The 12,827-nt window shown below is 42.3% G+C and overlaps 2 protein-coding genes across 2 annotated transcripts in view; both read right to left on the bottom strand.

Moving 5' to 3' along the window:
* The window catches only part of TMX2 (thioredoxin related transmembrane protein 2), a 37,244-nt gene that overhangs the window by 16,829 nt on the left and 7,588 nt on the right, over positions 1 to 12,827 (bottom strand). The window lies entirely within an intron of this gene.
* On the bottom strand, positions 1,416 to 3,522 carry LOC143764964 (thioredoxin-related transmembrane protein 2-like). Its single transcript, XM_077251119.1, has 6 exons — positions 3,380 to 3,522; positions 3,183 to 3,259; positions 2,821 to 2,927; positions 2,669 to 2,734; positions 2,398 to 2,527; positions 1,416 to 1,894 (listed from the first exon to the last, which is right to left on the bottom strand). The coding sequence occupies exons 1-6, from the start codon at positions 3,459 to 3,461 to the stop codon at positions 1,772 to 1,774; spliced, it is 585 nt and encodes a 194-aa protein (XP_077107234.1). The 5' UTR covers positions 3,462 to 3,522; the 3' UTR covers positions 1,416 to 1,771.

Here is a 12,827-nt window from a genome sequence, read left to right as displayed (position 1 = left end):
CTCTAGGACCATCCTGAGTACATTTTAGCCACAAGGACGACACTTTGTGTATTGTTTTTAACACTTTAGGTTTAGAATTCAGGTTTTATTTCTGTTAAAATATGTTCCCAGCAATAAAAACCTCATCCCCTCATGTGATAAGCGTTAACTCCTTAACAATTTTAATGTTTGCCATCATTTTTTTTCCTTTCTCCCCTTTTTCAAGAGGCATAACTTTATTTTTACATAAACAGACATTTGAGGGCTTATTTTTTGTCAAACTATAGTTTACCTTGTGATGTTTGGAAAATAAACAAAATTCCAACTGAAGTGAAATGGCAACAAAATAAAATTAGCTTTTTAAAGTGTTCATTTTGAGGTGCAAATGACCTAGGAACACAATTCTACATGTCAGTTTGATTACAGAGATTCCAAACATTTTGTATTTTTTTTTTTTACTATTTTAGTGACGTAAAATGAAAAAAATCTGAAATTTGAAAAAAAAAAAAAAGTTTAATTTTTTGGGAGCTGCACCTTATTTTTTCGTCACATCAAGCTATAGTTTCTAATAATATCATTTTGGGGTACATACAATTTATTGGCTTTTTTTAATGTATTTTTTGTGGAAGGTTTGGGGTTTCCTAAAAAAGAAAAAAATTCACATTTTCAGTATTTTTTCCCCCTTTATGACTTATTGTATGGGTTCAAATATATTTTTTGTAAGTTGGACTTTTACAGATGTGGTGATACTAAAAAAATTTTTTTTAACTATTTTTCATTGGGAATACGGGAGTGATTTTTTTTCCCTTTACTCCCCATAGGGGGGACTTAAACCTGCTATTGTTTGATCACTTGTTCCATGTGCTACAATATTGCATCATTTCAATATATAGTAAAAATTCCATGACGCTTTCTCAGATTTCTGCTGTTAGAGGAATATGCTAACTAACCCGACCAGCGTGTGCCCCGAGGAACCTAATTCACACACCCTGACCGGCTCAATGTGTCTGTCTTGGGAGTGTAACAAAGTTGGCTGGTTAGAAGATATTGATGACCTATCCTAAGGATACATTGTCAGTGTAAGATCTATAGGGGTCTGGCGATCCACTCGTTAGCTTTTATAAGGACCATCCGATATGAACACATTGAACAGAGCTGCATTCCATAGCTCCATCTAATGTAGTGGCCGCTGCCGGATACTGCAGAACAGCCATTATTCCAGGACAATCCTGTACACAGAAAACACTGCTGACATCCTTAGATCGTCATTTCCACCCTTTAGGAGGGTCACAGGCAGGGAAATGGGAGACTAGAAAAATGGCCATACATAAGGGGTCTGGTTTTCTACAGTTACAGGTTCTGGAGAACGCAGACCATTTTTCCTAATCTGAGATAAGCCATTAATGACGCTCAGGAGAATATACAGAGACTTCGGAAATGGTTAGAGAGGAACCCTTTATTATAGCCTCTCACGGAATAAATCGGCAATGTTCATGGTTTGGATTACATGACTCTTCTAGTCGTGAGCAGACGTCACAACGTACACATAATGGCCGGCAGAGTCGCAGTTCCGTCTTGAAGATGTTGGCAAGAACGAGCAGAAATAGTGCAACAGTGGAGGGAGGACCGACACAAATGGAGAAATCACAGTCCCCTGGGCTGCCTCTTAACTATACATTCATTAAAAAAAATTGCCTTGACGAGGTTGAATGAAGAATTTGAAATCATTAATAGAATGGTAGTTCTATTCTATTTACAAGAGGATGGAGGAACATGAGCAGCAGCCCCCAAGTTACTGGTCCTTCTTGCTCTCAATTGGGGGATTCTCCTTTGCTTCTGCCTCATCTTGGTTCTTATAGGTCTTCTTCGCTTGCTGGTACAGCTCGTTCAGGTTGAACTCTCTAATAACATTTTCCTGATATACAAGGAGATAAAAAACAAATAAATTTTAGATGCAGTCTATACCCAAATGGGACATCTTCACCAGAGGACCGGCTGCTGTCCAGCAGTAGGAGGACAGCCATTTAGAACACGACTCCTCCAGAGCTGCAGTTTGCAGGGACTCAGTAATAGGAATTCCACTCGAGTCTTCCCCAAAATTGAGCAAAACCAATATGGCTGCTTCAAGAATTGACAGACATTTAGGACACAACCATTTAGCTGTCATATTTTTCCAGTCTGTGGTAATAATTCCTGGTCCTGACCAGGGGCCTCCTGCCCGGACCCACAGTCCTCATTCATAGGAGTGGTTCCAAAATACAGAAGAGATGTAAATCTCTCTATTACTGGCTCTGCCTCTGGTCTTGTTCAGCCAAACATATAAATGGTCCGTGTGTGCCATGGGGGGTGTACTGCTGAGACAAGATATGCAGGATTACACATGGCTCTATTCACGCTTGTGCTTACAAAGAAAGTTACCTGAGAGAAGCTCCAAGACACCGCTCGCCCCTTTTTATCCACCTGTGGTCGCCGCAAGATCTCCTTGCCACCTTGAAACAAGATCAGTGTGGGAAGTTGCTTGGACAGCGGAGAGGTGCTGACGTTGTACCTGTAATACATACATCATGTGAATGGTGGGACGCAGCAGTCCAGGAGTAACAGGAGATACTGCAGGGCAGAACGATTGTGAAGGCACCAGCCAGATGTGGGAGCCTCAATGGCCACAAGTGCTGGAGGCAACCATTCTTACCTAGTGCTGACGTCTGGATATCGGCCTATATCCACTTTACCAAACTTCAGACCGGCACAGTTATACCTGTGGGCAGGAACGAGAAACATCGGGTCAGGAGAAAGCACATGTGTGTGTGTTAGAGTGCGCGACAGAATGGAAAGAGGACATACTTTAGTGACAGCTCTGCGTAAATGGGGGCAAATGACTGACATTCAGATGACCAGTTTGCAAAATATTCCACAATCCATGAAACGCGTCGATCCGATTGCATCTCCTCCTGCAAAGAAAGGGTAGACGATGTATGAACTTGATGCTGCACTCCGGTCATCACAGGAGTGACAAGAACTAGTGATGAGGTAAAGTGCTCGCTACTAGTTTCCTAGGGTGCTCCAGTGACACGTTCGAGTCCCCACAGCTGTTAGAGTCAGTACTGCTGAGGGGACGCACGACTTCCTAGATTTTTGTCAAGCAGTCTGTGCAATTTACATTCCACAACTAACCCCTGGTAATGAAAGGCCCCCGGGGCATTTACCTCGATTGTTTTGTCACTGAAATATTTGATATGCTCAGGGCCCAGATAGAGCGGGGGCTTACACGTCATCAGGAAGACTGCGGAGGAAAACAGTGACAGCAGTTCACATTTAACAATAGTAATAGCGTTCTTTTAAGAGTTAATTTGGGGGACTACAGAAGGGCCTGCACACATTACAATAGGTCTTTAGGACTCACCTAGGCACAGGGTGACATACAATAGGCCCATACGGATATCCAAGCGGAAGAACAGAATTGTGTTGGCCACCTTGCTGAACATGAAGATATTCCCAATGTGCTGTTCAATGGTGACTGAAAGAAAGAAATGGGTTCAGGCACTGACAATGCAGCATCACAACCAGTGCCGCCCCGTGCCATCCCACATCAGTCACAGCTGAGGAGAACAGCTGTCAGATCCTCATATGTCTGAAATATCACTTATATATCTGATGTTAAAAAAAATAAAGTTTCTCCTTGTGGAGATTACAAAGCCAGTGTAAGGAGACTTAGTTATATGACAAAGTTTGGGCACCCCTATTAATCTTAAGCTTAATGTTTTATAAAAATTGGGTTTTTTTGCAACAGCTATTTCAGTTTCATATATCTAATAACTGTTGGACACAGTAATGTTTCTGCCTTGAAATGAGGTTTATTGTACTAACAGAAAATGTGCAATCTGCATTCAAACAAAATTTGACCCCGGAGTTGGAAGGGACCTCCTGGGTCATTGTGTCCAACCCCCTGCTCAATGCTGGATTCACTAAACAACCTCAGACAAATCTCTGTCCAGTGTCTGTTTGAAGACTTCCACTAAAGGAGAACTCGCCACCTCTCGTGGTAGACTGTTCCACTCATTGATCACCTTCACTGTCAAAAAGTTTTTTCTAATATCTAATGTGTAACTTCTTCCTTTCAGTTTCATTCCATTGCTTCTTCTGTTTCTTGCTTATCTTTCTCGAATCCTTTTATTGTACTCTTGCAGATCTGGCTGGCAGTCTTTGGGGGTATGTTTCCTTGGGAAAATATCCAACATATCTCTCCCCAGAAGGAAGGAATGAAACTCTACTAGCCTCTCTTTAGGCGGCATAGCTTTGTAGTTTTTCGTCAATGTTGAATTAGGATTTCTTTGTTTGCACATTTGTTTGTCACAAAGATCTTTCAAGATGTTGTGCCCTTATTGTAGGTTGGCCATCAGGTTCCAGAATCCGGTTTCTTCCTTCAGGGAGAATCAAACTAGATTTTCAGGCCTGTGGGCTACATTTATTGGTTCGATACCAGAACACAGACAAGTCTCCTTAGAGAAGAGACGTATTGTTAAAAACTCAATAGGGTGTGGGAAAATAAGTCTTTGCTCAGCATAAATGAGTACACCCTGTACTCATTCTGATCAGTATCTCACGGGATTCAAGAAAAGGGTCCAAAATTTTGACTAGGCTGAGTTTTATGGGTTAAAAAAAATGTTGTATAAGATAATAAGGTTAATATACGGTAACTTTCATTACAAAATCTTCAGTTTCACTCAAATTAGTTGGTGCAAAAATGAATACACCTCACATGAAAAACATGGAGGTCATACGAAATACTTGATGTAGTTGTTTTTGAAGGACAGCACAAAGTCTTCCAGGCATATAATTAACAAATTGGCGACCTATTGCAAAATCTATCTTTCGACATGCTTCTAGAATTACCTCTTTTAGGGCCTGGATGCTGGATGGAGAGTGATGCTCAACTTTTCAGTGTTTCAGTTGGGGTCAGATCAGGAGACCTACTTGGCCACCAAATCACTCTCATACTGTTCTTCAGAAATGCAGTTCTCTTGTAGCTGGAGTACAATTTCAATTGTGGATGATGTTTGACAGGGAGATTCCGAAACCATGTGAGAATGAGATAAAAACTACGGTACATTATATCCAGTAGCTGTGGGGTAGAGATGGGTGGATGGTTATGGGGTAATGATGGATGTGAGATAAAGGTCGCCTACCAGAAGTCAAGAGACTGAAACTCCAGAAGAATGTATAAAGAGGCCAAGAGTGTTGATAATTATATTAGTGACAGGTTGGTTTTTTTTGCATTGATATGGTAAAAAGAATGCTTTGCATCACTCCAGAGATTATTTTTTTTCCTTAGCAATTCCACTTTAACCCCTTCATGTCTGGAGGTATTTTAGGTTTTGCATCTTCGTTTTTTGCTCCCCTTCTTCCCAGAGCCATAACTTTTTTTTATTTCCTGTCAATATGGCCATGTGAGGGCTTGTTTTTTTTGCGGGACAAGTTGTACTTTTGAACGGCATAATTGGTTTCAACATTTTGTGTACTGGAAAACGGGGGAAAAAAATTCCAAACGCGATGAAATTGCAAAAAAAGTGCAATCCCACAGTTGTTGGTTGTTTTGTTTGGCTTTTTTGCTAGGTTCACTAAATGCTAACATTGACCTGCCATTATGATTCTCCATGTCATTACGAGTTCATAGACACCAAACATGTCTAGGTTCTTTTTTTATCTAAGTGGTGAAAAAAAATTCCAAACTTTTAAAAAAAATTCCATCATTTTCCGATACTCGTAGTAGCTCCATTTTCGTGATCTCTGGTCTGGTGAGGGCTTATTTTTTGCGTGCTGAGCTGAAGTTTTTAATGATGCCATTTTGGTGCAGATACATTCTTTTAATCGCCCATTATTGCATTTTAATGCAATGTCGCAGCGACCAAAAAAAATGTAATTCTAGCATTTTTAGTTTTTCTCGCTACGCCGTTTAGAACGCAGCGATACCAAATATGTGTAGGTTTGATTTTTTTATTGTTTTATTTTGAATGGGGCGAAGGGTGGTGATTTGGACTTTTTTATAATTTTTTTTTCACTTTTTTTTTTTTTTTTTCACTTTTGGCATGCTTCAATAGTCTCCTTTGGGAGACTAGAAGCTGCCATAACCCGATCGGTTCTGCTACATACAGGCAATGATCACCACCGGGCGGAGTTCATAGCAATCCGGCAGTGACAACCATAGAGGTCTCCAGAAGACTTCTGGTTGTCATGCCAACCCATCGGTGACCCGCGATCTCGTGACGGGGGTCACTAATGGGCGGATTTCTGGCGCGATTGCCGGAATTGCATGTTAAATACCGCTGTCAGTGTTTTACAGCAGCATTTAACGGGTTAACAGCCGTGGGTGGCTTCCACCCGCAGCTGTTCCAGGCACATGTCAACTGTTCAAAACAGCTGACATGTGCCGGGTAAGATGTGGGCTCACCGCCGGAGCCCACCTCAAAGGGAGGGTGTCGGACATTGGCATACTATTGTCCCAATGTCAGAAAGGGGTTAAGACTTGTGACTAGTGATGGGTGAACCCGAACAGTAAAGTTTGCCGTCTGTACCGAACACCTACTGTCTATGCACGGAGCCATGTGTGCCAGCAGCTGTGACCGGCGGTAAAAAGGTTACGGACGGTTAGGTCACGGTCATCATCTTGCATCTGCCCTCTTTCTCACGCAGCGAGCGGTGACATCAGTGAAGTGACCGGGGTTCGTCACTAGTGATGAGCGAGTGTACTCGTTGCTCAGGTTTTCCCAGAGCACGCTCGGTGACCTCCGAGTATTTGGAAGTGTTCGGAGATTTAGTTTTTATCACGGCAGATGAATGATTTACAGCTACAAGCCACGCTGAGTACATGTGGGGGTTGCCTGGTTACTAGGGAACCCCCACATGTAATCAAGATGTTTAGTAGCTGTAAATCATTCAGCTGAGGCGATGAAAACGGAATCTCCGAACACTAACAAATACTCGGAGGTCCCCCGAGCAACGAGTACACTCGCTCATCACTATTCGTCACTAATTACGCTCCTGTCCGTGTGTTCTGGCTGGCTTGCTGAGTGGTCGCATCATGCCACTGTTCAACAAACCACCCAGATGTAGCAGAGCTGGAGTTTGGGGGGACAGGTATGGATTATTTTCTGGTCAGACAGGTAAGGAATATGGTGGTTTATTATTTTTAGTTTTTTAAAATAGGTAAAAGGGTGGGGAGTTTTTTTTTTTTTTTCAAATAAAGGACTTTATTTTGGATGTGTTTTATTACAATAGGACTATGGGGTTATTAATGGGGGAAGTCTTATAGATACCTCTCCATTACTGACCTGTGGGCTTGATATCAGCTGACATCAACTTCACAACTATTACCCCACTTGCCACCACACCAGGGCAAGTGGAAAGAGCGAGACTAAGCGCTAGGATTCGCGCACATAATACTTGCACCATTTCTGGGGTGGCTGAGAGCTGATGGTTTTTAGTCTGGGAGGGGGCCAATATTCTATTCCTGGCCCTTTCCAGGCTATCGATATCAGCCCACAGCTGTTTAATGTTGGCTGGTTATTGATTATATGGGTTACCACGTCATTTTTTTTTTTAGGTGGGGTGGGGTCTCCCTTATAATAACCAGTAAAGGCTAAGTAAACAGCTGTGAACTGATATTAATAGTCTGGGAACCTTTATTGCTATTGGCCCGTTCCAAGAGTATTAACATCAGCGTTCCCTCTGCTGGCTATGAAAATTACGGGGAACCCCACACCCATGTTTTTTTTTTTAATTAACAAGTACAGTAAAATTTACATCTAGGGGTAACCTTAGTTAACAGCCTCCTGGTGTTTCAGCAGCTGGAAACACAAGTAACCGTAAAATGTCTCAAAGTTTCCCATGAGGTTTCTATGCCTTGCAGCTGACGGGAGACCTGGTGGCTGTGAACTCTGGTAAGTTACCAGAGTTCACAGGCAACGGGTTTTACGGTAGCTCGAGTAGAGGGGAACCCACACCATTTTTATTTATTGCAGAGGTGCCGACTAATGAATACTCACATCAACCTCGCCTGCACTCGCTGCTGTAGGATGATGAGAGTAGTACTTTCAGCTAACGGCTGTGACCAGCGGTAACCTTTTTACTGCCAGTCACAGCTGACTCGCGCTGTTATCTGCATGGGAACCGCAGCACTCTGACTTGTAACGATCTTTGCGCCGATCAGAGCCCATGTTTCCCGTGCTGTTACGCAGATGACAGTGTGGGAAATAACGGATGTTTGGGTCCCCCATATGAATGGGGGTCCGGTTTTGAATTCTGGTACCTTAACTGAGCTTATTTTAGATGTTCGGCCAGACACGAACATTCATGGGTTCACCCATCACTACCTGTGACCCATGTATGCCTTCTAGCATGAAGGGTTAGCTTTTACTGAAAGCGCTCTTCTCTTTTTAGTGCAGATGTCTTATAAACCACCTCTGTAAGCTGTCTACAGATCAGTATCTGTACCTGATAATCCAAGTTATGGTTGAAGGCTCTTTAGAGGATGGTCACACAAGTTCTGAAGACAAAGGATTATGCTATTCGAGTTCTGAACTTATGAAAGTAATCCCTAAAATGTTTTTATTGCAGATATAAAAGTGTTCACACTGGTTTTCGGCTCAGTTTTATGGGAGTGAGTATATAGTTACATAGGTTGGAAAAAAGACCTAGGTCAATCAAGCTCAACCTTCCTCCACCAATTGGACATTTTGCCACTAAGATAAGAATAACCCACAATGTTATGTGTATCGAGGAAATCATCCAGCACTCTTTTAAAGGGAACCTGCCACCTGAATTTGGCGGGACCGGTTTTCGGTCATATGGGCGGGGTTTTTTGGGTGTTTGATTCACCCTTTCCTTACCCGCTGGCTGCATGCTGGCCGCAATATTGGACTGAAGTTCATGCTCTGTCCTCCGTAGTACACGCCTGCGCAGTATGCTTTGCCCAACTGCGGGCAAAGCTGAAAAGCATTAGTGCGCATGCGCCGGCGCACTATGTCCCGGAAGTATTTCGTTGTATTCCGGGACATAGTGCGCCGGCGCATGCGCACTAATGCTTTTCGGCTTTGCCTGCAGTTGGGCAAAGCATACTGCGCAGGCGTGTACTACGGAGGACAGAGCATGAACTTCAATATTGCGGCCAGCATGCAGCCAGCAGGTAAGGAAAGGGTGAATCAAACACCCGAAAACCGGTCCCGCCAAATTCAGGTGCCAGGTTCCCTTTAAAAGCTGTTCTAGTGTCTGCCATTACTGCATCTTGCATTAGGGCATTCTACATTCTGACTGCTCTAACTGTAAAGAACCCTTTCCTATTTAGCTGCCAGAATCGCCTTTCTTCTATCTGTAATGAGTGTCCCCTGGTCATAGTCATGTGCAGGGGACCCCGCATCCCCTAGTCATGTGCAAGTACCTTGTACCCACCACACATATACCGTATTTATACATGTAAATGAGATCCTTTCTGAGGCGTCTTTTTTTTTTTTTAAGCTAAACAAGCCCAACTATTCATCATATGAGAGGCCCTCCATCCCTTGTAATAATCAGGTTGCCGCCTTTGAACTGACTAACTTCTGAATATCCTTTTTAAAATGTGGAGCCCAAAACTAGAGCCCATATTCTAGATGTGGCCTCACAAGTGATTTGTAAAGAGGTACTAATGCGTTGGGATCACAAGATTTTATCTCTTTATACATCCTAAAATCTTGTTTTGCTTTTGCAGCTGCTGCTTGACATTGAGTACTGCTGCTCAGCTTACTTGTAACCAAAATGCACAAGTCCTTCACCTGTTCTGTAGCCCCGTGTATACTCCCATTTAATGTACATGCAGCAATAGGATTACTCCGTCCTACAGAGGGGGAAATAATAGATGCAAAATCCACTGATACATATCAAAGTATCCTAAATGGCCATGTGCCAATTACATAGACCAATTATAAATAATATGGACACCCCAACCGATCATATATCCTACACAGAAAAACGGAGTATAAGTCCAAACAAGTTTTTTTTCTCAAATTGAAAACCCAATAATTTGATTAATAAATATGGTAGCTAACATACAAAACTAAGTAAACAGAAACAGACAAGGCACGTACAAAAACTCGTGTGGAAGGACACCGCTACTATTGTAACAGAGAACGATGGCTCGCAAGCCTTAAGGACACAATCCATAGCAAGTACTGCAGTAACAAGAATTGAGTAAAGTGCATAATGCAAGAAAAATATTAATAATGATCCATAAGTGCAATAGGCATGAGATGGATCCTGAACCCTCATTCTAAGGGCAGAGACACATGGCCGTATTTCTCCTGTGAGAATCGCATCGTAAAACTCGTACTGTCGGCTCTCCTGACCTGAGCTTGACAGCTGCATAGTAACCCATCATGCTGTCATGCTCCGGGCAGGAGAGGTGCCGGCCAGTCCGTGCAGTGCGGTGCGATCCTCACACGAGAAATCCGGCAGTGTGTCTCTGCCCTTACCTGCAAACTCCCTACAAAGTGTAAGGAACTATCCCTTTAAGGTTTGCTAGACTCACCCATATAAATATCTGTCAGTGAGTGTCCTATAGTGGCCCCAAGGGGAAGGGGAAATAATTATTTGATCCCTTGCTGATTTTGTAAGTTTGCCCACTGACAAATACATGAACAGTATAATTTGAAGGGTAGGTTAATTTTAACATTGAGAGATAGAATATCAAAAATAAAATCCTGAAAATCACATTGTATAAATTACATACAGTGGGTACGGAAAGTATTCAGACCCCTTTAAATTTTCACTCTGTTTCATTGCAGCCATTTGGTAAATTCAAAAAAGTTAATTTTTTCTCATTAATATACATTCTGCACCCCATCTTGACTGAAAAAAAAAACAAATGTAGAAATGTTTGCAAATTAATTAAAAAAGAAAAACTGAAATATCACATGGTCATAAGTGTTCAGACCCTTTGCTCAGTATTGAGTAGAAGCACCCTTTTGAGCTAGTACAGCCACGAGTCTTCTTGGGAATGATGCAACAAGTTTTTCACACCTGTTAAATGTCACTGTCAAACGCTGACAGCGGCATTTACCATGCGGTTCCCGCAATCGAGCCGCAAATCCGCCCATCGGTGACCCCCATCACGTGATCGTGGGTTACTGATGGGTTGGCATGACAACTAGAAGTCTTCTGGAGACCTCTATGGTTGTCACTGCCGGATTGCCATGAGTGCCACACAGTGGTCGGCGGTCATAGCAACTGAGGTATTATGCAACATACAGGCGATCTGATCATCACCTGTATGTAGTAGAGCTGATCGGGTTATAGCAGCAGCTAGTCTCCCATGGAGACTGTTGAAGCATGCCAAAAACACACACATATTTGGTATCACCGTGTTCAGAATTGCCCGATCTATCAATATAAGAAAAAATTAACCTGATCGCTAAACGGCGTAATGAGAAAAAAAATCAAGACACCAGAATTACGTTTTTTGGTCGCCAAAACATTGCATTAAAATGCTATAAAAGGGAAATAAAAATATTGTATCTATACTAAAATGGTATCATTAAAATCGTCATCTCGGTTCGCAAAAAATAAACCCTCACCCAACCTGAGTTCATGAAAAATGGAGACGCTACGGGTATCAGAAAATGGAGTAATTTTTTTTTTTTTAAACAAAATTTTGATTTTTTTCAACACTTAAATAAAAAAAGAACCTACACATGTTTGGTGTCTATGAACTCGTAATGACCTGGAGAATCATAATGGCAGGTCAGTTTTAACTTTTGGTGAACATGGTAAAATCCAAACAACTGTTGTGGAATTGTACTTTTTGGTTTGCAATTTTCCCCGGACTTTGGAAGTTTTTTAGTACACAATATGGTAAAAACAATAGTGCCGTTCAAAATGACAACTTGTCCCTCAAAAAACAAGCCCTCACAAGCCTCAATATAGCTCTGGGAAGAAGGGGAGCAAAAAACAAACGCAAAAACAGAAAAGGGCTTCAACTCAAAGGAGTTAAAGACAGCTATCTTACATAGTCACCTTTATAATAGACTCCTGTGCACAGACTCAATCAGTCAGACTCTAACCTCAACAACATGGGCAAGACCAAAGAGCTTTATAAGGATTTCAGAGAGAAGATCATAGACCTGCACAAAGCTGGAATGGGCTACAAAACCATTAGTAAGACGTTGGGTGAGAAGGAGACAACTGTTGGTGCAATAGTAAGAAAATGGAAGAAATAAAAAAAATGACTCAATAGACATCGATCTGAGACGTCATGCAAAATCTCACCTCATGGGGTATCCTTGATCATGAGGAAGGTGAGAAATCAGCCTAAAACTACACGGGGGGAACTTGTTAATGATCTCAAGGCAGCTGGGACCACGGTCACCAAGAAAACCATTGGTAACACATTACACCATAAACATTTAAAATCCTGCAGTGCCCGCAAGGTCCCCTTGCTCAAGAAGGCACATGTGCAGGCCCTCCTGAAGTTTGCCAATGAACACCTGGATGATTCTGTGTGATTGGTAGAAGGTGATGTGGTCAGGTGAGACAAAAATTGAAGTCTTTGACATTAACTCAACTCGCAGTGTTTGGAGGAAGAGAAATGCTACCTATGACTCAAAGAACACCGTCCCCACTGTCAAGCATGGAGGTGGAAACATGCTTTGGGAGTGTTTCTCTGCTAAGGGCATGGGACTTCACCACATCAATGGGAGAATGGATGGAGCCATGTACCGTAAAATGCTGAGTGACAACCTCCTTCCCTCCGCTAGGACATTAAAAATGGGCCGAGGCTGGGTCTTCTAGCAACACAATGACCCAAAACATACAGCCAAGGAAAC

This window comes from Ranitomeya variabilis, chromosome 4, assembly GCF_051348905.1.
Source record: "Ranitomeya variabilis isolate aRanVar5 chromosome 4, aRanVar5.hap1, whole genome shotgun sequence".
Classification (NCBI taxonomy): Eukaryota; Metazoa; Chordata; class Amphibia; order Anura; family Dendrobatidae; genus Ranitomeya; species Ranitomeya variabilis.
This window is presented reverse-complemented; position numbering and strand designations above follow the sequence as displayed.

Bases quoted from the DNA above. Each gene is read 5' to 3' on its own strand.
- LOC143764964 (XM_077251119.1), bottom strand. From the start codon at position 3,461: ATGTTCAGCAAGGTGGCCAACACAATTCTGTTCTTCCGCTTGGATATC. The intron at 2,735-2,820 runs GTATGTCCTCTT...TCCTGCCCACAG, and splicing joins TACGCAGAGCTGTCACTAAA to GTATAACTGTGCCGGTCTGA. The intron at 2,528-2,668 runs GTAAGAATGGTT...TATGTATTACAG, and splicing joins TATCCAGACGTCAGCACTAG to GTACAACGTCAGCACCTCTC.